Source organism: Anolis carolinensis, chromosome 3 (assembly GCF_035594765.1).
Source record: "Anolis carolinensis isolate JA03-04 chromosome 3, rAnoCar3.1.pri, whole genome shotgun sequence".
NCBI classification, from domain to species: domain Eukaryota; kingdom Metazoa; phylum Chordata; class Lepidosauria; order Squamata; family Dactyloidae; genus Anolis; species Anolis carolinensis.
This window is the reverse complement of record NC_085843.1, coordinates 233,363,471-233,388,920: the sequence shown is the minus strand read 5'-3', so window position 1 is coordinate 233,388,920 and position 25,450 is coordinate 233,363,471. Positions and strand designations below refer to the sequence as shown.

At 43.2% G+C, this 25,450-nt stretch overlaps 2 protein-coding genes across 3 annotated transcripts in view; one reads left to right on the top strand and one right to left on the bottom strand.

Annotated features, from left to right (window-relative positions):
• The window catches only part of LOC103279682 (prominin-1-A), a 60,765-nt gene extending 45,141 nt beyond the window's left edge, over window positions 1-15,624 (top strand). For both annotated transcript variants that reach the window (XM_008116064.3, XM_008116065.3), the window contains exons 11-25: window positions 485-644; window positions 1,195-1,347; window positions 3,396-3,519; window positions 4,443-4,528; window positions 5,017-5,101; window positions 5,341-5,490; window positions 6,596-6,667; window positions 7,278-7,376; window positions 8,186-8,239; window positions 8,956-9,036; window positions 9,610-9,678; window positions 10,153-10,242; window positions 10,686-10,798; window positions 12,420-12,437; window positions 13,877-15,624. In XM_008116064.3, coding sequence (XP_008114271.2) covers window positions 485-644; window positions 1,195-1,347; window positions 3,396-3,519; window positions 4,443-4,528; window positions 5,017-5,101; window positions 5,341-5,490; window positions 6,596-6,667; window positions 7,278-7,376; window positions 8,186-8,239; window positions 8,956-9,036; window positions 9,610-9,678; window positions 10,153-10,242; window positions 10,686-10,798; window positions 12,420-12,437; window positions 13,877-13,925 — 1,403 coding nt within the window. In that variant the 3' untranslated portion in view covers window positions 13,926-15,624. The remainder of the gene's footprint in view (window positions 1-484; window positions 645-1,194; window positions 1,348-3,395; window positions 3,520-4,442; window positions 4,529-5,016; window positions 5,102-5,340; window positions 5,491-6,595; window positions 6,668-7,277; window positions 7,377-8,185; window positions 8,240-8,955; window positions 9,037-9,609; window positions 9,679-10,152; window positions 10,243-10,685; window positions 10,799-12,419; window positions 12,438-13,876) is intronic.
• A 3,647-nt stretch (window positions 15,625-19,271) lies between these two features.
• hps6 (HPS6 biogenesis of lysosomal organelles complex 2 subunit 3) lies at window positions 19,272-25,078 on the bottom strand. Its single transcript, XM_008116063.3, has one exon. It carries the CDS (start codon window positions 24,048-24,050, stop codon window positions 21,609-21,611), a length of 2,442 nt encoding a protein of 813 aa, XP_008114270.2. The 5' UTR covers window positions 24,051-25,078; the 3' UTR covers window positions 19,272-21,608.
• Window positions 25,079-25,450: the final 372 nt, after the last annotated feature.

The window sequence follows — 25,450 nt, the reverse complement described above, 5'->3', positions numbered from 1 at the left end:
AAGCTCTGTCAAGATGTAAGAAGGTTGGATTGGTCTTAGGCTGTTGGACTTTAAGGACCGTGAAGAGGTGAAGGGTGCCTTGTGCTGTGTACTGTGCTGTGGTACCTAAAGCTAACCTCAAAAACTGTGGCATAGACGCTGAGAACGGAGAAGCCCTGGCTCTTGAGCTTTCTAGCTAGAGGTCAGCTTTGACCAGCAGTGCAGTGGAATTTGAAGAGGCACAAATGGGGGGCAAAAGGGAGAAATGTGTCAAGAGGAAGGCGCGACAAACCAACCCTGACTGGGACCGTCTTCCACCTGGAAACAGATGTCCTCACTAGAAGAACATGCAGGTCAAGAATAGGACTCCAGTCACCTATGTACCCATCCTCAAGACATTACACTTGGAGGGCCATCATACTTCGACAACGAGGGATTGCCTAAGTAAGTAAGTTGTGGTACAACAAACTGGTATATTGGGCTATGTCTTCTCTGATCCTTGCAGATGCAGAAAATGTGTTGCGCAACATTAAAGATCAGATTCATCAAATGCGTGCTAACTTTTCCATATTGAACTTTGTGGAGAATGTTTCTGACACGATAAATGAGATCATTGGGTTGGCGAGAACCTATGAGCCTGAGGCTGCCACCTACGATCGCTACAGGTAGGAATAAAAATCTGCTTTGAGTATTATAGGCTGCCATATCACATGGTTTAATCCAAGCCATCGTAGACCCATAAAATAACAATTGGGGTTGTCTGGGATTTATCACCACTGTCTATAAACTATAATGTTTTCAGGATGGCAGGTATAGAGCATGTGAGGGCGGAAGTGTATCAGATTTGAAGGCCATTGATATTTTCATGGTACACCGATGTCTTGATGAGAAACCATGTACATTCTACAAATATTTAATTCTTGTATTTCTTCTAATTTGTTTCATCCCCACATGGGACATCTTTTCCCCAGCCTTGGGATTACCTTTTGTTCATATATGCAAGGCTTGAACAGTGACACATGTTTTGGGATAATTTCTTCCTGCCAGTGTTTTCATTATGCCTTTTCCACATGGCAATGGACCACAGCTCTGTTGTTCCTAGCTTAATAGAGATCTGGTCCATTACCCACTTGGGGATGATGTTCATTCTGACCCTTTCTTTTCCTTAATTGTTGACCTCTGTTACATGATTACACATCATTTCTCTCATTTCAGGTGGATTGTTTGTGTCATCCTCTGTTGCTTGGTGCTTCTGATAATTGTACTCAATGTGTTGGGTTTGTTGTTTGGAGCTCTTGGACTAGACCCACAGGAGATGCCTATTCAACGGAGCTGCCCCTCCAACTCTGGCGGACTTCTTCTTATGGCGTAAGAGCCCCTTTTCTGTGATAGCATTTACCCATCTCCCTTGGTCATCTTCCTGATGATGGCCAAAGAAACAGGAGTTTGTGTATTTGTGAATTTATTTATTTTATTTAAAATGTTTCTATATTGCCTCCCAAGGTGATGAACAAATAAAAACCAGTTACTTTTTAAAAAATCCATAAAAGACTGTATTTATTACTGTCATCAGGCTTCACCCCCCCCCCCAAATTCTCAGAGTGGTCCACGAGAAGGCCTTACATTTATTATTTAAACTGTTATGTTTTTTTAAAATATGTTTTTATTGTAAATACCAGTGGAATAATAACAAAATCCATCACCATTTCAATATACACATCCAATTATATATTCTCCGTAACATTACATTTGCTAATTCCACCTTTATCTCCCACTTATGTCTACTGGTTTTTCACCTCTCCACCCTCTGGGAACAGTACTTTCTTTCACACAGATATTATTTTAATTGATCAATCGTAAATAGAGAATGATTCAATTCTTTATATTTTCTTTGTCCTTTGACAAAGCCTTAGTTTAAGGCTTTGTAAGTCAATACCAGTATCTTGACTTCAGCTTGGAAGCAAATTGGAAGCCAGTGCAGTTCTTCCAGGACTGGTGTTATATGGTCTCTAAAATGCATATTTAACGTCAGTCTGGCTGCTGCATTTTGTACTAGCTGTGGCTTGTGAACACTTTTCAAAGCCAGTCCTGCATAGAATACATTACTTTATGAGTTAACTAATGCACGAACCAGCAGATGCACCAGCAGAAAGTAGGCAAAGGTATTCTGGGAGTAGTGCTACATCCAAGAGCATCTGCCAAGCTATAAACTTGATTTTTCTGAAATAAGACAACACCATCCAGAACAGGGCATGATCCCAATGTGTATATGTGCCACCAAGTCACCTGTTGCCTTATGAAAACCCCAATAATTGCATAGGATTTTTTAGGCAAGGAAAACAGAGAGGTGCTTTTGCCAGTCCCTCTGAAATATAGAGCCCTTCCACACAGTCATATAACCCAGAATATCAAGGCATGGAATATCTGCTTTGAACTGGGTTATCTGAGTCGACACTGCCATATAACCCAGTTCAAAGCATTTAATGTGGGACTTTATGCAGCTGTGTGGAAGGGCCCATAGGCTACAGCACCTTGTATTGGTTGGTGATCTCTTATCCAATTACTTTTTTTCTCGTGTCAGGGGTGACTTGGCTTCTAGTGTGAGAGAATTGGCCATCTGCAAGGACATTGCCCAGGGAATGCCTGGATGTTTGGTGTTTTACCATCCTGTGGGAGGCTTCTCTCATGTCCCCGCATGGGGAACTTCCAACCTTTTGGTCAGGAGTCCTGCCTGCTCAAGGGTTTAACCCATTACTAATGAAGGCTGTTCCTACTTAGCTTCCAAGATCAGTGGCTTTAGGGCAGGCATCCTCAAACTCCAGCTGTTTGAGCCTCCAACTTCCAGAATTCCTGACCATTAGACAAACTGGCCAGAGCTTCTGGGAGTTGGAGGCCCATACAGATGGAGGGCCGCAGTTTGAGGATGCTTTATTTAGGCCTCTTTAACAAGCATTTGCCAACTGCCTTTTGGCTCTCTACTCACACACTCTTTCTTTCAAAGTGAAGCCACTTTCTTCCTTCATCTCATGTTCCCTTTTGTAAGAAAGCCAAGGAAACCACTTCCTCCAAGATTGCAGTTACTTTCTTCCCTTCCCTCAACCAAGCAGGTGAAAGAAAACCACACCAGACATCTTTTTCCTACACTTCAAACCTCTGTTTCAAAACTACAAACAGCATTGGTCTCCCATCTTACTTTCTTTGTTTTTTATTCTCATTCTCCTTGCTCTCCCATTTCTCTGAGCTTGGGAAAGCTATACATTGCAGCGGTGATTTATTTATGAGAATGACAAATTTGAAATGTAAACAGTAGCAATAAAATTTGTGTCACGTGCATAAGGATTTCTGATTGTTACTTTTTGTATCTGGAGTCCTAGGAGAATCTAAGAATTCTGAATGTGTCTCATTTTCCTTGGCAGGAGTGCTGGGTTCAGCTTCATATTTTCATGGCTGCTGATGCTGCTAGTTCTAGTGACATTTTTAATAGGAGGAAATACATATGAACTGGTATGCCGGCCCTGGGCCAGTGGTCGTCTGCTTGAGGTAAGTTACTGGGTGTACTGTTGTACTCTTTAAGTTGCAGCTGTACCCTATCAGAGGTTGGAATGAGGGAATAGGGCTAATAGCACAGATCAAGGGAGGTTATCTCTGTCTTACATTCCAGCCTAGAACCCACACTGTGACTTCTTTTTTCCAACTATTGTCAATTGCATCACTTTGGTGCTAAAATAGGCAGCTGGATATTCCATTTGCCTATTCCTCTAGAGTTAGAGGAATACTAAAGACTTTGACTATGATGATGCTGGATACTGTTGTTGTGGATTGCTCTTCTGATTCTGAGGGAAGAGGAGGACAGGTGTTTGAAGGAGCAGCACTTGGGGTTAGGTGGTGAGGAAGAAGGAGGAGGAGGAAAGGTGGCAGAAATATCAGAAATCCCTACCTTTCTGGAATGGCGAAGGGAGAAAGAAATTAAAAGGAGATTAGCTAGGCTAGCATAGAAAACACTGAGCAATCAGACCATGCCCAAGGGCAGACATGGGCAAACATCGGCCCTCCAGGTGTTTTGGACTTCTACTCCCACCCCCAGCTCCTTCAAGGTCAAGTCAGTCTTTTCAAGGATACCATCCATCCATCTTGCCCTTGGTCGGCCTCTCTTCCTTTTTCCTTCCATTTTCCCCAGCATCATTATCATCTCCAAGCTTTCCTGCCTTCTCATGATGTGGCCAAAGTACTTCATCTTTGCCTCTAATATCTTTCCCTCTAGTGAGCAGTTGGGCATTATTTCCTGGAGTATGGACTGGTTAGATCTTCTTGCAGTCCAAGGCACTCTCAGATTCCCCTCCTCCCAACACCACAGTTCAAAAGCATCTATCTTCCTTCGCTCAGCCTTCAAACTGTTATAAGTTACTATTAGATTCTGTGTAGATCAAGAAAGAATCTCATCAACAGCTATTTCTCTTTTTTAGTTCCTTGAAACACCAGGCTTGATCCCTGACTTCAATGTGTCACAACTTATGGACAATTCAGATGTGACCCTCTCCAGCATGTACAAGTGAGTACCATGTTGGCTGGCTGGTTTCCTCCTTGATGTTTGCTGTTGCTTTGACCCTCTCTTTCCCTCAAGAGTAAGAGACACATGAGTTAAAAGCTTTGAAGCTTAATCTCAAATAAACTGAGAAAGACATACATTGGGAGTCCTGTGTGTAAAAAGAGGCAGATATAACATCCTCTGCTGGCCAATATGTGGTGTAAAGTACTTAAGCCAGTCATTCCAAAGACTTAGTGAAAGTAAATATCTGTGACTCACGGTATCTCCACTTCTTCAGAACCTTAATTACAAGTATGAACAGTGTCTTCTAGTTATGCTCTTTCCTCCATACAAACCATTTCACCAAACTGTTGAGTGGATTATATCACAGCATGCTTGAAGAATAATTGTATATATTAATCTCAAGAGAAATCAAACCTCAGGTAGAGATCTTCTTTAGATGTTGATGCTGTTTCTTAACCAATGTTTCTTGCCTAACTTTTTTGTTGCAGTAGCTGCAAAAACAATGACTCTTTGTGGAGCACTCTTCACCTGAATAAAACAATATCTCTGGATGAGATGTTCAACATCAGCAAGGTCAGTGATGGAGTCTAGGTTACCACAAGAGAGACTGAATAACCAGCCAGCCTGGTGTTCTCAATGAGATATAGGTATATGAGGAAAGATCAAAGTTCTGGGCTCCCCCTGTGAATTGCTTGAATTCTCATATAGGATATACCTTCACATCTCCTAGAGAAACCTGCATTGGAAGTCTACATAATTATGCACTCTGAACCTGCTCACCTTATGTTCTTTCCTTCCTGCTACTCTGGTAGTACACAGATGATATTGATTCTACTTTGAACAAAATAAATGTCAGTGTGGACTCTACTAATCTCTTGAATGATGACCAGAAGCGTCTCATGCAGGATCTAAGCAAAAAGGATGGGCCGCTGAAGATGAACTTTTCCGATGCTTTGGAACAAGTGAGATGGAATTAAGGGATATTTTTGTTGAAGGACAATTGTTTTTCAGTTTAAAACAAGAACTTTACTGAGTCCAGATGTTGCTTATTTGTAAAATATGCCCTGTCTTAAACAGAATTGTGGCATAAACCTCTGAAAAATGGGCATGCCTTCCAAAATGGCTTGGATTATGACTTGCCTCACAGTAATATAATGGTCACCATTTCATGTGCCTATAACATTAGTACAGAGTTTATGCACACAGAAAATTGTATCTTATTCATGCACAACATGAATTGTTGTTCCCCAGCAACTGCAGCCAGGAATCTGCCATCTAGGTGAGATTAGCTGACAGTGGAAGGCTTGTTGGGTTAACCTTGTTTTGGGTGTATATTCGTGGTTGGTTACCTGGTCCTTTAGAGAGAAAAATGTTTAATTTATATTGATTTATATTTATAAAGCCTGCAAGACCTCTTGCCTGGTTCCCTCATTAGTATCACTAGCATTGCAACAAATAAGAGAACACAGTTTTACAACAATGCCTGAGGGAGTACTTGACTTGTACATCTTTTGATTTGTTGGGTGTGTGTTTGCTTTATATGTACAAATAGTTTATGTTACAAAAACATGTATGTCATCTGACTGATATGGTTGACATTCAGAACAGTTCAACAATCCTAATAACATTCAATTTGATAAATACATTTGCATTCTGTGTAAATAACTGCAATGAAAGTTTCAATTAGGCAGCCAGTCGTAGCACAAGAAGCCTATGTATCTACGAAAACCCCAAGTAAATGGGACTGGCTTAAAGAGTAAAAACAAGCAGGGCAGGTCAATGTCTTTGACCTGCCAAGGGCCCTTTTTGTTGTTACCTGCCTAAGCTTTGCCTGTGAGAGCTTCAAAAGATGGGTTTCTGATTCCTATCACATCACTTAGTAAAAGGGAGAAGTAAGCTGAAAGGAGGAAGAATATTGTGCATATGGTTTCGTGCAGAAATTAATGAACTGAATTTGGAAAAACATTGTTGGAAAGATTACAAATACATTGTACTTCAGATGTGACCCATTTTCATGTCTCTTGTGTTCTCCAAGGAGCTGATCCTTGTGTTTCTTCTTCTGTTCAGATCAATCAGAGCAAGATAAATCAAGACCTGTCTGCATTGGCTGCTAAACTAGACAATCTAGCAACACAGTTGGTGAGTAGTCCCTGGCTTCATTCTCCTCCAGTTCTCCTTTCCTGCAACTCCACTTCTAGGAGAGACTCTTAGAAGAGGAGAAATCTTACAACTGGGTGTAAGATCTGAAGGATTTGGAATTTTGCATGCACTTTATATGGCTGCTAATGATGAGAAAGAATTTCACGCTGACTTGCTTCCTAGAAATGCACTCACCAAACAGGAAAGTATTGTTCTTCAGTAAGATGGACATAGAGAGGCCAGTCTTTGAACTGAAGATAATTGCCGGGGAAGAGTAGAATTGTATTGTGTACATGTTTGTGTGAGGAGAGATTGAATAGAAGGTGAAAAGGAAAAATGTGCCAAGAGGAAGGTGCATCAAGCAAACTCATGTTGTGACTGCCTTCCATCTGGAAATATATATCCTCACTGCAAAAGACCTTGTAAATCCAGAATAGGTATCTACTGTCACGTAAGGACCCACCACCAAGACTTGGTCACAAATGATCACCTATAGCACAGAAGTCAACTGAATGTAGGGTTCTGCGTGTGTTTGTATGTGACAAACTGTGGGGAAAAGACAAGACAGCAATATCTTTTGACAGTAGTTGTTTTGTCCAATCTTCTCCAGGGAAGTAGGCATCCAAACATTAGTGCAAAGCTGCAAAATCATGCTGCTGAGGTGAGAAATGTCCAGACTTCAGTGAATGACAAATTTCCTCCTGAGATTGTGAGTATTGCTTCTTTCCATCATTTTCATTTCAGTTGTCCAGTCCTGATGATGTCTTGAATGATAGCTTCTGGGGGGTTTGAGTCTTGTCCCTACATATGTAACTTGTGTAGTGCAGCCTATGGTAGAATGGTTATATCTGAGAAGGAATTGTTGTGGTAGTGCAAGGGAGAGGTTCGAAGAGACTGTGAGAAGAAAAAAGGAGACTACATAGAAAGGTTTAGAGGAGTTCCGAGTGTCCTCAAGAGCCCCGAAACCAGGAAAACCAGAAAGGGGGGGGGCACCACCTCTGCCATTCTTCTCCTTGCCGATTGCCAGTTGGCAGCTGCTTAAAAAGAGCCTCAGTAACTATGGCCTACAGTGACCTCTGATCCTTGATTTGCAGTTAGAGACAGGTTTTAAGAAATAACTCCACATTTGAAGATCATGTAATTCCCAGATTCCATTTCCTCCATTTGATTCCTTATAGATTTATTTTCAGAAACATTGTTTTACTTTCTTCCTCATTTCTCCCACATTCCTACATTTAGTTCTTGATTTATATCCCAATAAGTTATTCACAGTTTCCCCCTACTTCCTCCATTACAGGGAACCAGGTCATGCTGGGTTTGGGGCTCTGCTGCCTTCTCCCAATCCAATATTCCATGAATCCAGGCGCCAAGGTTTCCATCTCAGAGCACCTGATAGGCAAAATGGGGTTAGATTTGTATCACGGATGGTATCCCTCTGCCCCACCTTTTCCCAACTCATCTTGACTTCTTTGAGGACTGTCCTTGACTCTTTTTTTTTTTTTTTTTTTTTGCCCACAGCAAAACCTGAATAACAGTATCCGCATCTTGGAGAAATCTGTGTCTGAGATTCCGGTAAGCAGTCAGGGCTGGATTGAGGAGAAACCTGGAAGGTTGGTTCCTGGGAACCAAACAGCTTCCTGAAAGGAAACCCCAAGATGGGTGAAGTACCATAGTTCTTAAATAAACCTAGGGAGATCGACAGAGTTATATTCACATGTATGAAAAAAAATTAGAAAAGCAAATCGGCCACTATTGTGTGGCCAAAAAGAGTAAATGAAGGGAGTTTCTTGCAAGTTCACATTGAGGTGGGTTTGCCCACGAGATATGTGTATGGCACTAACAGGGCAAATGTAGAGTCTATGCAGATCTGGAAAATGCACTATAAATAGTTTTCCTCCCCAAGCTATAGACAGGCTCTTAATAGTACCTCACAGCTGTATAAGGAGGTATTAAAATCTGATGTCATGGCACAAATATGCTTGCAAGTTTACTGCAATCTTTTATATACAATATTTATTCATTTATATATATTATTTTATATGTTTATATTAGAATGTATGTATACATTCTAGCCTCTGAAGCTCTCTCATGTTTAATGTTCCAGTATCACACTGAGTGAACTTTATCTTAATGTATCAGTGCTGTTCCAGTATTCTTATGTGTGGTGTAAAAATATGAAGGGTTCTTCAGAGGGAGATCACCAGTTTTGCTTTGAAATTGATGGTTGTGGAAGATAGACTCCGATACTGACTGTGCCAGTTAAGGTTCACAATACTGTATCTTGCCAGGGCTTGGTGAATTCTACATTGTCAGAAGTAGAAGTGGCTCAAGAATTTATGAAGCAGAAGACAGGAGAAATTATCAAGAATGTAAGTCATGATCATTAACCCTGTTACTGGTATGGAGGTGGATGTACACTATGGCCTTCCTGAATGTGGTTGTATTCCATAATGTCATATTAAGACTAATTTTCAACACCCCTACATGGTTCCAGAGCTGACATTATGGGCATGCAGCAAGGTCTTTGATAATAATGGTTACTAATTAGATTAGCTATACATCATCTCCCATATCAGATGCATTGCATATCAGATGTTGGGGAATGACAGATGGAGGGTACAGCTAAGAATCTCACAGACAAGTTTTGGCCACTGTGTGAAAAGAATTTAGTATTTTAGCCTGTTCCAGAGTGGTTCTTGTGATGTTAGTGGTGATATATATCAAAGGCACTGCGAAGATGGGTCATATGGCTAATCATGCATGGAACAACTTGCTTTCCCCCTCAAGCCTTCTGGTTTTGCTATAGCCTCATGTCCATTCCCTTTCCTGAAAGCGTACATTAAGTTTATGTGGGGAATGCAATTCCATTACTGAAGGCTCTTGGGGATTTGGAATGAGTTATCTGATCTTTTAACCTCCTCTCCTTTTTTGCTTACATTTAGGAAACCTTGACATTTGTGAATTCTATACTGGGTTTCTTTCAGTCATACATGGATTGGGCCAAGAGCAAGGTAGGTCTTGCAAATTGTTGTTTCTAAACAGTGGACTTAATCTTAAGACTAATAGGATCCTGGCTGCCCTCATTTACATACTTATCCAATCATATCTCAGTACAAAGAGAACTTTTGTTTTTATCTTTGCCCATATATACTTAACCATCTGTTTATTGAAGCTAGTACCAATACTAAATTCTATATCTATACAGACAAGCCACCTTTTGCTATGGGATGGATTTATAACTACATGAATTGGTCATCGGTATTGAACATATACTGAACTGAGTCTCCTTTGTGGAAAGGCTTTAAGTAAATTTGGGGTTCTTAGAATTAAAGCAGTATCTATCAAGATGTGGGAGGATCTGTTCAATTCGATTAGTAATACTCATAAAGATAATATGGTTAGGTAGCTTTTAGCTCAGGAGGTGAGCATGAAGCTTAGTTTCTCCTTTGATAGCCACAATGTTTCTCTCTCTTCTTTGCTGGCAGATAGAAGATGAAGTAGGTCGCTGTGGCCCTGTAGCCTGGGCAATCAACAGTATAGATACTATTTTCTGTGGCTACATTGTTGATTCATGGGTAAGTACGTCAACAGGAGAACTGAGCAGAGTGCCCCATTCATTGCAATTAAGATCTGGGGTAGATAGGTGTTTTATGTCAGCATGGAGAAGGGATAGCAGTGGCAATGAAAAGGGTATAGAGATGGCTGCTACATCTCAGAGTGTACGAGAAAACCATAGGAAGGAAATCTATGGAAATTGTAGCTGTCTTGTTATAGCTTTGTGGAAAGGAAGCTGGAGAGCCATATCACTTAAATGGGCACTGGGTAGGGAGTCTTGGATGTATTGGAAGGGAATCTATAGAGCAAAAATGGAAGCATGTAGTGGAAAGGAACTGGAGGTAACATCTCATTTCCCCCCATAATAGTACTTCTTTCTGGGACATGTCCAACCACAACCAGTGAGGGTGGAGGTAGCACTGAAGCTATTGAAAGACAACTAATTTCTCTTTTCTGTTTCCAGAATGGATTCTGGTTCAGTCTTGGTTGGTGCACCATATTTCTCCTGCCAAGCATCATCTTGGCTGTGAAGCTTGCCAGGTTTTACCGCAGGATGAGCATGGATGATATCTATGTGTAAGGATGGCTTGTAACTGCTACTAGTTAATTTATATATGACCATGGTTGAAATATGTTTTCATTGCTACTTCATAACTATTTTTGCATAATTTTGCTACTGTTATTAATTGTAATGTGAATATCTGATATGCAGAATGTATTTTCATTCACTGGACCAAATTTGGCACAAATACCCAATATGCCCAAATTTGAATACTGGTGGGGCTGGGAAAGGGATTGATTTTGTCCTTTGGGAGTTGTAGTTGCTGGGATTTATAGTTCACCTACAATCAAGAGCATTCTGAACTCCACCAATGATGGAATAGAACCACACTTGGCACACAGAACTCCCATGACCAACAGAAAAAACTGGGTTTGGTGGGCATTGACAATGATTTAGGGGAGATGTAGTTCACCTACATCCAGAGAGCACTGTGAGCCCAAACAACGATGGATCTGGACTGAAATTGGCACAAATACCTGATACACCGAAATTTGAATACTGGTTGGCTTGGGGGGGGGGGGGATTGAATTTTTCATTTGGAAATTGTAGTTGCTGGGATTTATAGTTGACCTACAAAGAGCACTCTGAACCCAGACACAATGGATCTGCACCAAACTTGGCACACTACCTACATGGCCTTCTCTCCCCTCCCCGCTTGGAGTCTCAGAACAGCCTTCCCCTTGGCAGAAGAGGCCAGCTGAGATGCCGGCCAAACATAGCAGGAGGAGGCCACTTGGTGAGAGGATTTGCTGTCTATTTCCAAAAACGAAGAGAAGGACAGGTGGAGAAATCTTCAGCCTTCTCTGCCAAGGGGGTTTCTAAGACCATTGGAAATGGTTTTCTGATGGTTTTTAGTGACCTTGCACCCCCTCCCAGGGTCCCGACCCCCAAGTTGGGAAACACTGCCATAATGTATCTGGAAAATCATTTTGTTTGAAAAAATTGTAATAAGTTGGGTACTATGGAATCTCTTGTGGGAAGTCTCCAAAATCCTTACTGGTAATGCAGGGATGTTGTTTTCACTCTTACTGGATGCTAGTTATTTTGCTCCAGTGCAAATCAAACCCACTCTGCTTTTCAATTCATGTAATTTTGATTCCTACTGAGAAGTCAAAGCAAGCCAAGACATTAGGAATGCACCAGTGCCCTGCCAATCTCAAGAAACACGTACTTTTCTGTCCAGATAAGATTTTTGATGTTAAGATAGCATTATGATGGCCTATTTTATCCTAACCTAAAAAGCTAAACTTCCTTGCAATCACTTTGCTTTTGTGGTGACAGTAATGTACTCATCATATAATGGAAAGACAGAGATAATATGGTTCTCCAGATATTTTTGAACTATAGTACTGACCAGTATAGCCAAAGCTGAGAAATGGAAGTTGCACTCCAACATCTGACGGACCACATGTTCCCTATCCCTGATATAAACAGACTGTATTAACCAGTATTCAGGTGTTAGGGTCACTCATCTGCAACTAAGCAAGCAAAAAAAATTGATTACAATCCACTGTTGAGAAATTAAATTGTTTTGCCATGATAGGCAATTTGACAGTGAAAATAAGCATTTTAGTTTCTTTGTTGGGTTGTCCTTCTTTGTGAGACCTTTCTGATACCTTCCCCTTCTCCTTCTAGGGATGAAGCTATGGAACTGTAAGTATTTTTCCACATCATCTGTCTAACATCGCTGTGTAGCACTGAAATTCAAGCAGAACTTAGGGTATGGAAATGGCTATATCACTGGGTGTAAATTAAATGATAGCCATTGCTGGTGACTGGTATCAAAGAAGCATCAAAGACATTTCAGGAGTGGAGAGTTCCTGAAATAAAACCTGCCCCAAGTCTTGGTAGATGCATCTGAATACATTCAAGGCTCAGTTTGTGTTATTCCTTGTGCTAAGCTGAACTGTCTGTTGCTTGCTGGCTGTCACTGTAGAGAGCAGGGGCATGGATGATGCTAGGAGTGTCGCTTTGTGGTTAGCAGTGTACACTGAACCATGAAACCCTATGCTGGCATGAACTGAAAGGAAGGATCTGAGCTGCAAGAAACATAGGAGGGCTGGGAAGAAATTCCCTGGCATTTCCAGTGAATGGCTATAGAAATTAGTCATGTGCATTTGTATGGAATTGCTGTTCGTTTGTTTTGTTTTGTTTCATTCGTTTCATCTCATTTTCTTATTTGTCACCGCTTCCGAAAAAGTGGTGCCCTATACGAATGTCTTTGCTTTCAAAAATATGTGTAATCTATAACAAATAATAAGACTATCCTATTGTATTTGTTTTCTATACAGCACAAAGGAGAGGGAGGACCAAGCCAGAGGCAATACAGAGAGATAGGGAGAAATAAAAGAGTAGATTTTCCAAGGGCCAGTTATAGCAAGAGAGACACGTTTGATTTCAAAACAGAGAAGGGAATCCCAACAATTTCATTCCTTTGAAATATATTTCTATTTTTTTAAAAAAACTAATCGGGGGTGGAGGAAGAAGGGTTTTACAGTAAGAATAAAGAAGAAAAGCCCCACATGAGCTCCCCAGCCAAACCCACCCCCATCACTTCAAAAATCCCAGCCCCTTCTCTTCAAAGAAAAAATTATTAAAATAAGCCAAGCAGCCTGGCAAAAAAGTAAACCCAAATCTATGCCCAGCAAGGCAAGGAAGCAAAATGCAAAGCAAAAACCAGCAGCGAGCCAAGCCAAGAGAGGGAGCCAGCCAGCCACCTGCAGCACCATACGATGCAACTGCAATAGCCATATTAGGGGCAGTCCGCCCCTTAAATAGCCTCCCTAGCAGCCCATTTCACCGTTTCCTTGGCCTCCGAAAATGAAACCAAAGCATGGTGACTTTCTCTTTTGTGTCACCTTTTGTTTGTACGAAAATGGCAATCCAAATGGGTGGCACGAAACGAAAGACGAATGAAACAGATGAAACAAATACCGCGCACATCCCTAATTAGAAATACATTTTTGCTAAATATCATTCAATCTTTTTTTTCCCCATCTCACAACATCCCTGAAACTGTAACATTACTACTTAACCATTCAGGAATTTTTTTCTGATTCTCTCCCCTGCCTCCCCTTTCTCCTGCTCTGCAGATCAAGGCAAAGGATGTTCAAAATGCCTCGGGCAGAACTAAAGAAGTAGCACCTCTTTTTCTACTTATCCATGCCTGAAAAGCACTGAGTATGACTATACGAATGTCTACAGGATCCCCAGACTTCCCTCGCATTTCTCTCCAAGAGCAGCAAATTCTCTCTGGCTCAGAATGAAATGGTGGCAGGAGCCTTCGTCCTGTCCAAGAGACAAGCAGGGAGAACTGCATTGACTCGCAAGTCCTGTCACGGAAAGGTGTCGACGTATTCCCACTTGTACTATCACACACCTCTTGTCTTAGTTAATGTAGAGACAAACTTTGCAGTCTCTTCATTATGCCCTTTCTGAAAAGCCATACTCTTTTGTGACTGTGGCTTGTTGTGGGATTCCTCTTTGCACACTGTAGCCTTTATCTGTTCCTAGACTCAGGACAATTATGTACTTCTACAGTTCCAGGTTGGCTGGCTGATTCTGGTTGCATACTGAACATGAGCGTTAGTTACAGCATGTTTTGGTACAATCACTGTATTGACGAGAATTGATATAATTTTCTTCCTTTTTTTCTTTTACACATAAAGGAGTATTGTGTTGAGGAGTGCTTAAATAATAGTAATGAATCTAGGATTTAGTTTAGCAGTGTCAGACTGAATGACACAGGCCTGGGTAACTTCTTACTGTCAATTATGGGCATTGGATACCACGCAACCCAACAGTTCCCCCTTAAATGCAGGAAAGACACACTTCAGTCTTAAGTGGCCTTAGACTCCAGTCTAAGACTTAGTCACTAGGTCAAGTAGCAAGATTTCATGCTCTCCATGCCTTATAAGATGCAATTAGTCTATGTTACATAAAGTTGTTCATAAAACGTACATAGTGCCTTACAAGAGTCAATCACGGTTCATGTAGCCCTGCATCTTTTGCAAATAATTCCAGAAGATAGCATATATTAGGCTCCCAGCCTTTTATCTGTTTCTGTTACAGAAATAACTGGAAAGAGAAGCATGTATGAGCCAGAGCTTAAAACTACTGTCCAGTTCTAAGGGTCTGTGTCCAGAAAGCATATGTTGCCTTAAGCTATTTCTCAAGCACCTTTTCACATTTCATTTTGTGCCTCTGCGCTTGTCCAGTGTTCCGGAGCCTTGTGTGCTTCTCTGTCTTAACTCTTTTTTTCCTCAGAGTTTGGCTTTGTTTTGTTTTTAAAAATAATGTTGAATTTCTGTAAAAATGCTTTGTGCCAAAAATGTACTCCTCTTTATGGATGTCAGTGAAAACAAATGGAAATTTAAAAGAAATTAGCGGTGGAAATTAACAGGGTATGTAGTTTAATAATGCAAAACAGAAGAGGCTCCAATGAGATGGGCATGACAGTAGCCCAGAAAAGGAGCAGCATGAGATTTCCATTAGTTCTAGATGAATAGTAGAAAACATTATGCCTCCAATGAGTTACAAGCTTTTAGCAAAAGCTGGAAAGAATCAGAAAGAATAAGTGCCAAGTTCTGAGATGTTTAGATCTCCCCTTTGTGCTGCAGCGCCTTTTGTAATAACTAGTAAATTGAACACCATCATAAAGATGATGATATAAGATACTTTCAGAATTATTTTTATATAAAAATTATTGGAGATTAGGAGGTAATATGATTTTTTTTAATTGCCTTTGCTATTACAGTGATGTAATGTATTTTCATGGGTGAGAAAAATGCTCTTATATGTCCTTTTCTTATTTCTAATAAACTTCAAATCTGATTTCTAACACAGTAGATGCAGTCCTTTCTCTCCACTGTTTCCACTCATGAAAAATTGTGTGACTGTGCACATTAATTTTGCTGCATTTAGGTATTATCTTTCAACTCAAGAGGTGAAACTGGACTGATTTCCCTTTTAAGCAAGTCTCTTTCACATTATTTTAAACCTTTCAGCAATCACAATGACGACACAAGTAGGCAATTCGCCCCATTATAATTCCTTCTTCTCCATAATTACTATACTCAATGGTAAGAAGAATGTGATTATGGGAATGCCTCAAGGCATATATTGAATAGAATGAAATTACTGGTGTTGAAAAGTAAGCTTTCTTCTCCAAGGTTCATGGTGAACTTCAAGATGTGTTCAAACATTCACAGTCCTATAAAAATTAATACCTATCAGCTGCCTTTTTGGTCACGTTATTTTTATACAAGCTTGGGCCCCCGATGGCACAGTGGATTAAACTGCTGAGCTTGCTGACTGAAAGGTCGGCAGTTCGAATCTGGGGAGTGGAGTGAGTTCCTGCTGTTAGCCCTAGCTTTTGCCAACCTAGCAGTTCGAAAACATGCAAATGTGAGTAGATTAATAGGTACCGCTCTGATGGGAAGGTAACTGCGCTCCATGCAGTCATGCCAGCCACATGATCTTGGAGGTGTCTACAGACAATGCCGGCTCTTCAGCTTAGAAATGGAGATGAGCACCAACCCCCAAAGTCGGACACAACTAGATTTAATGTCAGGGGAAAACCTTTACCTTTACCTTAGCACCATTCTATTCACCACCGTTTTTCTAACCACTTGCAGCACTGGCTCAACTTGTATTTCCAATCTTACCCATTAATACATGTCACCTACATATTTGATCTCATATCCTAATTTAAAAGACCGCTGTGGATTAATCTTCATGCATCTTTCCTCCACCACATGAGTATTCTTGTTCAATTAATGAGGGTTCGCCAGAACCTCTGGAGGGGCTCAACCTGGGGAAGACTACCTTGAATCATTATTAAAGCACAAGGTCATATCCTACTGGTACTAGATTGAGCAACATGAACAGAAATGAAATACCAAAGCAGGTAGGTTTAACCACCTGGAAAAGTCTTACAATGTTATAGGGAAAATAACATGGTAATTCTGAAGATATTTTACAACCAGCTCAAAATGGGTAGAAAAGTTTCAAGTGAATGTCAAAAAGCTCATTTGAACTGAAAATTACATTTGGATATGTTCTGGAGAAGAATTCTTATGCAAGGTGAATATACTGATAACATAGTAATTTTCAAGCACAATAGGGACCACTCCAAATGGCGCTTCACAAACTTCTAACTGGCTACCAGCATGTGGTGGGAATGAGTCCTGGAAAACTCAGGACCAGGTTCTTTCAATTATATGGAAAGTAATGCTAGATTACTACCACCAGGATAATGATAACTCAACCATAGGAAGGTGGTATTACATGAAGTTCCTATACAAGTACATTATATAGTCTAACCTAAGTATGGAAATCTAGTATTCCAGTTGCCATGTGCTGTGATTTAAAGCTAAAATGATAAGCTGCTTAATGGTAGGATGAAAGATAGTAACTGGGATAGAAAGTAACTGGGACCATAGGATTTTTTTTCATGTCAGGAACGACTTGAGAAACTACACATCACTTCTGGTGTGAGAGAATTGGCTATCTGCAAGGACATTGCCCAGGGGATGCCTGGATGTTTGATGTTTTACCATCCTATGGGAGGCTTCTCTCATGTCCCTGCATGGGAAGCTGGAGCTGACATATGGGAGCTTACCCCGTTCCCTGGATTCAAACTGCCAACCTTTCAGTCAGCAGTTCTGCTGGCACAATAGTTTAACCCATTGCGCCACAAGAGGCTCCAAACCATGGGATCAGGGATAGAAACTGATTAGTAGTCTAAAATGAGATGTCTAACCTTCTCCCCCCCAAGCCTTACATCAGTCCAGAATACAGGATAACTATCCTGGTTGCAACCTAAGCAGATGCTGTGTGCTGTTTACACTTTTATCTAGGATTTTGTGTCTTTGCACCAATGTTTATTTTGCTTTCAACTCAGTGCAATTATAGTTTTTGTTAGTTTGGTAGGTTTTAAGGTCAAGCTGGAAAAAATGTTAACGGGGAAAGCTTATGGAAGAGAATACTTGTTACTTTCTGAAAAATGAAAACCTGAGGATCCAGTTGCATCTTATTTAGAGGAGAAATTTACACAATTAAAAAACTAAGTCTGCATTGAATCCTTGCAGGCATAAGTGACAAGCATCTAATTCATTTTTCTGTAAAAGCAGATTGCTCTTAAAAAAGAACTGTGTGTGTATTGGTGTGACAACTTCCTCCTTGAATCCAGTATATTTTGGTTTCCAACTTTAAGGGGCAGACACAAAGGTAGAATATTAGTACAAAAAGGGAGCTTTTAAAATAGTGGTTCCCAACCTTTTTTTGACCAGGGACCGCTTTGACCAAGGACAACTCTCCAACATTAGTACCAAAAGGATTTCGAATCAGGTTTTGGTCAACTTTAGATTTGGGGTGCTGATTCAGAAAACTGCATTTAGTATCTGATACACAACATATGCCATCCAGTAGCCGCCATCTACTCACCCACAGAAAACCATATTTAATAATCTAGAGCTGATGTGGTCTTCTGAAGCAGCAGACAGGAGGTTTGATGTCATGCCTTTTGTGGGTAGTCAGCCTCTCCCCTCTCAACATCCCTGTTGCCTCGGCACTATAAAGGGTTTCATGAAACCAGTTGCTCTTGTTGCAACGGTGTAGTAACAGTGAGGTTGCAGACCATTTGTTCTTGGGGACAGACAGCTGGTGGTCAACGGACCACATTGGGAACCACTGTTTTAAAGCCTTGAAAGAGCTGCGGTGGCCCAATAGGCTAAACCCTTGTGCTGGCTGATCTTCTAAACTGCAGGTTGGGTTGCTGACCTGAAAGCTGGTAGTTCAAATCTGCAAGTGGCGAGCTCCCATCTGTCAGCTCTAGCTTATGGGGACATGAGAGAAGCCTCCCAGCAGGATGGTAACTCATCCAGGCGTCCTCTGCTCAAAGTCTCAATAGAGAGCCAATTCTCTCACACAATATGTTCTCAAGTCGCTTCTGACACGATGAAAAAAAAAAGCCTTGAAACATCATGGCCATAAAATAGTGCTGCTTACAGAAAAATCCACCTTGTTTTCTTGACATATGGACTGAAGCCCCCACCCAAGTCTCCCTACATTATGAAATAAGACCCAATTACATACTAATGAATAGCTTTTGTTTCTCCCTTCTCCATGTGCCCTGTAGTTCCTCAAATCTCTCTCAGTTTCTTTCTGCTTGAGTGGGTGCTTTTAATCATCTCTTTATTGGAGGCAGCAGTGAAGGAACCAAAAAGGTATACAGGGACCCCATAGGTGCTTTCACAGAAGAAGCTGAGCAGCTGCCAGCACGGTTCTTGTGCTATGACTCAACAGACAAAGGTGCATTGAGAACTAGCCAAACAGCTCGCCCCACTGCAGTTCTCCTTCCCACAGCAATCTGTTTTCTTAATGGAGGGACTTTTCTGGGTCAGGCTGCAATTTTTCGGTTGGAATTGTTCCCCATTAACAAGTCCAGCCTGAATCAACAGCTCAGAGATAAAAGACACACGTAGCTGGGTGAACACAAGGCACATGCCAGGTGCTTCATAGGCACCGCTTTTTAATACTGCATTCATGAGATAGAAAGGGCTTCAAAACACCAGAAATGCATTAAAAACAGAATAAGCTTGTTCAGCAAGATTACCACTTAAAAGCCTCCTTTTTCTTTGCCAATTTCCTCAAGATGAGTAGGGAACAAATTATCCAAAGATATCTTACGGAGAGTTGCTGTTTCTCTTTTCCTCTTGCGCAGGAGGCTCTATTGTTACAAAGGTAACCTCAAAAAAATTTCCAACCCTCAAGAAGACACATACATATGGTCAAAGCCCCAATTACTTTTGCAAAGGGAGGCAAATAAAGATCACTCACAATGAAAGTGCTGGCAAGTAACTATGCCCTCCCCCTGAACTTTTAACTCTGAAACACAAACATTTATTCAATTCATAGCCTTCAACCTAAAGAAAATTGAAGGTGCTCAGGCAATGTTTAAGGAACTCTTAAACAGTAGGAAGTATTGTAGGCTTGGCTAGGTTTACTATGAACTCTGCAAGTATGCTTTTTTAGTTGATGGTTGTCCCAGAAGGCAAAATGCTTCCATTCACACTGCAGAATTATAGCAGTTTAGCACCACTTTATCTGCCATAGTTCCATCCTATGGAATCCTGAGGTTTGTAGCTTGTTGCAGCACCAAAGTTCTGGCAAAGAACCGTCAAGTGTCTTACAAAACTACAAACCCCAGAATTCCATAGCATGAAGCCATGACAATCGATGCAATGTGAAAATGCTATAATTTTGTAACATGGATACAGCCTAAGTGCTGAGTACTGCCATTCCTTCTTCCTCACTATGTAATATTAATAGAATGGAGAGAAGTCCCAAACCTCTCCACGCCAAAAAGGGAGAAATAATATCAATTCAGAATATTATTTGCTCTGCAAAGGTGATCTTTATCACCAAGGCCGGGACTAGTCAAAACACATGTTCTCTGTTTGGAATTCAGGCAATTAGAGTACGATCCTATCTGGCCAAGAATAATTACCTAGTGAATCCTGCATTATTGGGGTGGTGAGAAAATTAAGAAGTATACAGACAACAATTGCAGAGAACTATGATACATTTCATCTTGGGTGCCAAGCCAAACTCACCCTTTGAGCAGAGAAAACAGAAGTGCATAGACACAGGATTTTATACAAATCTACCCACTTTGGGCAATACTGGGGAACCTTTACACAAATTAATAATTTCAGCTATTTTGTGAGGTTTAACATCATGTCTCTCCCTCCTTCCTGAACAGTTCAAACCAATAGACGAAACAAGAGTAAGACCATTGTGATGAAATTCTTGCTGGGTATATCTATACATGCAAGATGATTTCTTCATAGTAGTTATTATTAAGTAAAATGGGGTGGGAGAAAGCAAATTCCATTTTTCACAGTTTCACATCTTCCTCTGTAACAGACACATACCTCGTTAACCTGGTAAGCTAATGGAGTGGCAAACAAAGAGCAAAGCCAGAGTTGCACAACCCTGCAAATGTACAGGCAATTGAGTTCTTCAATGGATCACCCCTCTATTGACAGCCGCCTCCATTTTTTGAAGCAACAGATAAGGCCACTACAAAGGGGCAAAGGTGTGTGTATGGAAGGTATGGAAGAAATAGCTGGGGCTTTCCCTGCTGCAGGTAAACATTGCATGCTTAACAACTTGGGAGTGGGTTTCTAGTCAGAGAAGAAAACAACTGACATGCTCACAAATCAGGGAGTTTGAAAAACTTTAGTTTCAGGAGGAACTAAAGCCAGCCAGCGAGACCTGGCACCCACAAGCTGGCATGCTGCCAGGAGGAAAAAAAAGGCCAACATTTAAGTGTTCTACAGTAGAATGATGGGTGTTTCAGCATACAATCAAGACAGTTAGAGCAAGGCAATCAATGACCCAATGGATATTCAGCTCACATATAAATATGACTGAAGAATACAGACTAACATTTTACCAAACCATAAAGATTAAAACCGACAACCTCATCCCACTAAAATTATTCATAAAAGGATGGGAATACATTGGCATCAGCAACTTCAGCTGGTCCCATTGGATGAGTAATTGTATAATTTGTGTATGAAAGCCATGTGCTCCTGTTTAAGGCACCAAAACCAGAACTCACTGATCCTTGCTTCAAGTTCTGCTCTCTTCCAAATAAACCTACCACTTACTCCCTCTTTTTGGCAGGGACAGCTTCCTGATGCAGGACATACAGGATCTCAGTGGGACATAAAAGCACTGAGTCCTATTTCTTGTAGGACTCAGGATGCTCTCTTGCCTGCCTCCAACTCTTATGTCTGACACCACTATGTGCACTTATGTGTGGCTTTGAAAGGGAGTTAGCTCTTCCTGGGAAGCTGCTGCCTTTGGAAGAACATGGTGCTGCCTGGGGGGAGTTGGTGGAGGGAAAGTGGGGCCCTGTAAAGCATCAGCATACATTTCAGCCCGGCCTGATGGGCTCGGTGTCAGTTTGTGCAACAGGGGTTTCAGCAGACCGACTGTCAGCTGGGATGACCCCTCTGGAGGAAAAGGAGAGGGATCACAATCTGCTGGGCTTAAGTGCTGCTGGATAACACTCAGGAGGTCAGAAGCACTCAGATCTGCAGGACAGAGTTCCCACAACATGTCCGAGTAAGGGTCCAGGGCTCTATGCTTGGAAAACTCCCCCAGGAGTATAATAAAAATCTCTTTGTTCAGCAAAGGGCTCAGCCTGGAGAACTTTTCCGCAGCCTCCATCACCCTCTGCCACCTCTGGTGCCGGATGAGTTGACCAATGGCCTGCAGGATGGCTTTGGGTCTCTGGCTAGATAGTAAAAGTTCAATTTCCATGTCCCTGTCGGCTACTGAGCACTTGTGTCTCCGTGGCAGCACAGCTAAGGCTCTCTTGTAGAGAGGAACACTGCCCTCAGGGCCCTCTTTGCTGCTGTAAGTCCAAGTGGCCCCCATATACTCTTGGGACAGCTCCACAAACTGAGGCAGCCATTTAGGCTTGAACTGGTGGAGTGCAAGGCAGATAAGTTCAAAAAGGGGGAGCACTCCATTGAGGGTCCCCTCCTCTTGCTTACTGAGGCTGGATAGCGGTCCCCACAGAATTTTCTTCCATATATCTGGAGTAGCTCTCGCTGCCAGAATGCCATCGCCATTCTGCTGTAGTTGGAGGTGATTCTGGATGGCTTTCCAGGATGCCTTTGGGAAGGAACTGAAGATAGCGTTCAGGTACTCTAAGTTTTCCTTGTTGGAGTCCAAGTGCAGAAGGCGGCTGAGCTCCTGCTCCACCAGGGCATCCCCATAGCTCTCCACCTCACTTTCAGAGGCTCCGACCACACGGGCCTTGAGCAGTTCCAGGTTCTGATAGCTTTGCAGTTCCAACTGCATTGTGCTCAGCAGCTTGGCATAAGGCTCCGTGAGGATCCTGGGCTTCTTGTCCTTGGGAGTAAGACTATGGCACAGGATGGCAGAAAGTGCAATAGGGGCCTGAAACATGTCCCCTTTCTTGAGCTTCTCCACAGTGAGCTGGGAGTTGCTGAGGCTCCGCCGTTGATAGTACTTGCAGGCCTCCTCGAACACCATCTCAACCAGGTTGGGTTCGGGCTGACTCTCTGTAGCAGCATTAGACAAGTCAAGGTTGTAAATGCCATTTGGAGCAAGGAGCTGCATCTCCTCCTCCTCTCCCACTCCTGTTCCGAAGTCCAAGAAAAGCACTCCGTCGGTGCTCAGGCCTTTCTTCTCTATCAGCTGCCTACTGTCCAAGTCCACAAGGTGAAGCGCTCCTCCCAACAAGCAGGCCAGGGTGCTCCCAAAGGCTTTCAGCTGGACCTGCTGCCCTGGGGCCACAGCACTCTCCCCAAAGTCAAAGACGGGTCTCCACGTCCCATTGGGTTGCACCAGCTCCACCATGCCTGCCTTGGTAACCAGGAGGAGCCCCCCGCAGCTGGAGAGGGCACAGCCGTGGATGATCAAGACGTCCATGGAGGCCAGGAAGCTCACATAGCCCAACACCAGCTTCTTGAAGTCCACTTCACTGCCAGGATGAGAGGCTTTTGTGCAAATGCACCCCCTGGATGGAGCAGCAACAGAAATGGTAGCATTCTCGGGCTGCCAGATGATGATAAATTTGGCGATGTTTGTGAAGGTGTCTGGAGTGGGCACCAAGAAGACACCGGAAGGTGAGGCCAGCACTTGATAAAGAGGGCTATTGTGCAAGATGACCCTCAGCGGGCTCAGCTGGGCTCCCTGTTCCCCAATCTGGAGGCTACGGGTGCAAATGCAGTACTGGAAGGCTCTCCTTTCTGGGGTCATCAGGGCACCCAAGGCAGGCCTCTCCTCACACCACACCAGCTGACCCCTCCAGCTACAGACGGAGATGATGCGGGCCCGGCCTCCGTGGCACAGTTCCAGGCTCTGAAGCATGTGCCACCCGGTGGAGGGCACAAAGCGCCACAGCTCAGCCTTGCCCCTCTCCCAGACAACGCCCAGCACCCAAGGGATGGCGGCAGAAGGGCTTTCCAGGAAAAACAGCCCCACCACAGGCGGCTGGGGTGGATGCCAGCTCCTCTCTAGGTCACCCCCTCCTTCGGTGCCCAGACGTTGGAAGGCCACGACCCGAGAGCGGCACAGAAGAAGCAGGTGCTGCCCATCCGGGCTGGCAAGGACGCGGTTGGGCAACTGGTCCAACAGAAGCTCCCTCAAGGCACGGCTGTGGATGAAGTCATCCCAGTCCAAGATCTGCCGCAGCAGGAGTGTCCTGGCTTGGGTCATCTTGGTGGCCACATGGAGAAGGCAGAATGGGATGAGATTGAGAGAGAGGCGGGCAGGAGAAGCCAATGTGCGGTCTCTTCTAGGTGGAGAGGAGCCTCCCTCTGCCCTGGTCTACCTGTCCTCTCTATGCCTCCCGCACCATTGCTATGCTCTATCAGTGGTTCCCAACCTTTGTTCCTCCCATCGTTATGGACTTCAACTCCCAGAAATCCCAGCCATCTTACCTGCTGTTAGGAACTGTGGGAGCTGAAGTCCAAAACCCCTGGAGGACCAAAGCTTGGGAACCACTGTTCTGTCTAGAAAAAAGCTTCCCTCTGCCCTGATCTACCAATCTATCCTACACTTGGAAAGAAACTTTGCTCAGCCCTTTTACTTTCTCTTTAGCCCTTCCCAAATAGTACTGTGCTGTCACTGGAAATTAGTTTCCCTACCAACCTTTTCTTAAGCCTTCCTCACCTTTGCTATGCTGTACCTGGAAAGAAGGTTCCCTCTCTCCAGCTCTACCTGTGGATTCCCAAGTCTTCCCCACCTTTGCTGTGCTACAACTGGAAGGAAGGTGTTGTCGAAGGAACTGATCTACCAGTCCATTCTTAAGGCTCTCCTGGTGCTATATGCTACTCTTGGAAAGAAGCCCGGTCTAGCACTTCAATCTAAGCCTTCTCCACCATTGCTGTGCTACACACGGCGCAGCTGGGCGTCCTTCTTTGCCTCCGGAGGCTCCTTCTCTTCGTTTCGCCTTCCTCGCAGTTCTCCAAAGCCGTATTTCGTGCTGTCAAACGGCTTCCTCCCACCCGCCTCTCAGTCCCGCTTCCCCGTCGCCTCCTGCGGCCCAAGGAGGGAGAGAGGCGGCGGAGGCTCTTCCTGGAGGCCAAACGAGGCGCTTGGTTGTGAGTTGTGGTTGAGGAGCCGGGCGCAGAAGATAGGCTGCAGGCGGGCGGGCAGTAGCGCCCTTCTCTCGGCTCCCTCCTGCTCCGGCCACAGAAGCAGCCGCGCTTCCCTTCTCCTCTTCCACCTCCTCCTCCTCCGCTTGGCTGCAATCACGAGGTCTTTGGTTTCCGGACGGAGCCGCTCCCCTCCCTGCCCCACTTCGGCGCCAAACCCGAACGGCCTCGGGCTCCTTTTCACTTCCGCCCGGTGCTCGCTCTTTCGGGCCTGCCTGGCTGCCCCACCTCCGGACCTCACAAGGCTCAGGCTGGGTCCACAGTGGGGCTACATCTGTCTCTACTGGCAGTGTAGATCCAGCTTGAGAGGAACCATCTACACTGCCATATAATTTAGTTTCTGGGTTGGTATGAGTTTCCCGCGCTGTATACCATGTTCCAGAAGCATTCTCTCCTGACATTTCGCCCACATCTATGGCAGGCATCCTTATAGGTCAGGGATCCTCAAACTTTTTAAGT

Excerpts from the sequence above, each read along its gene's own strand:
- hps6 (XM_008116063.3), bottom strand. The coding sequence starts at position 24,050 with ATGACCCAAGCCAGGACACTCCTGCTGCGGCAGATCTTGGACTGGGAT.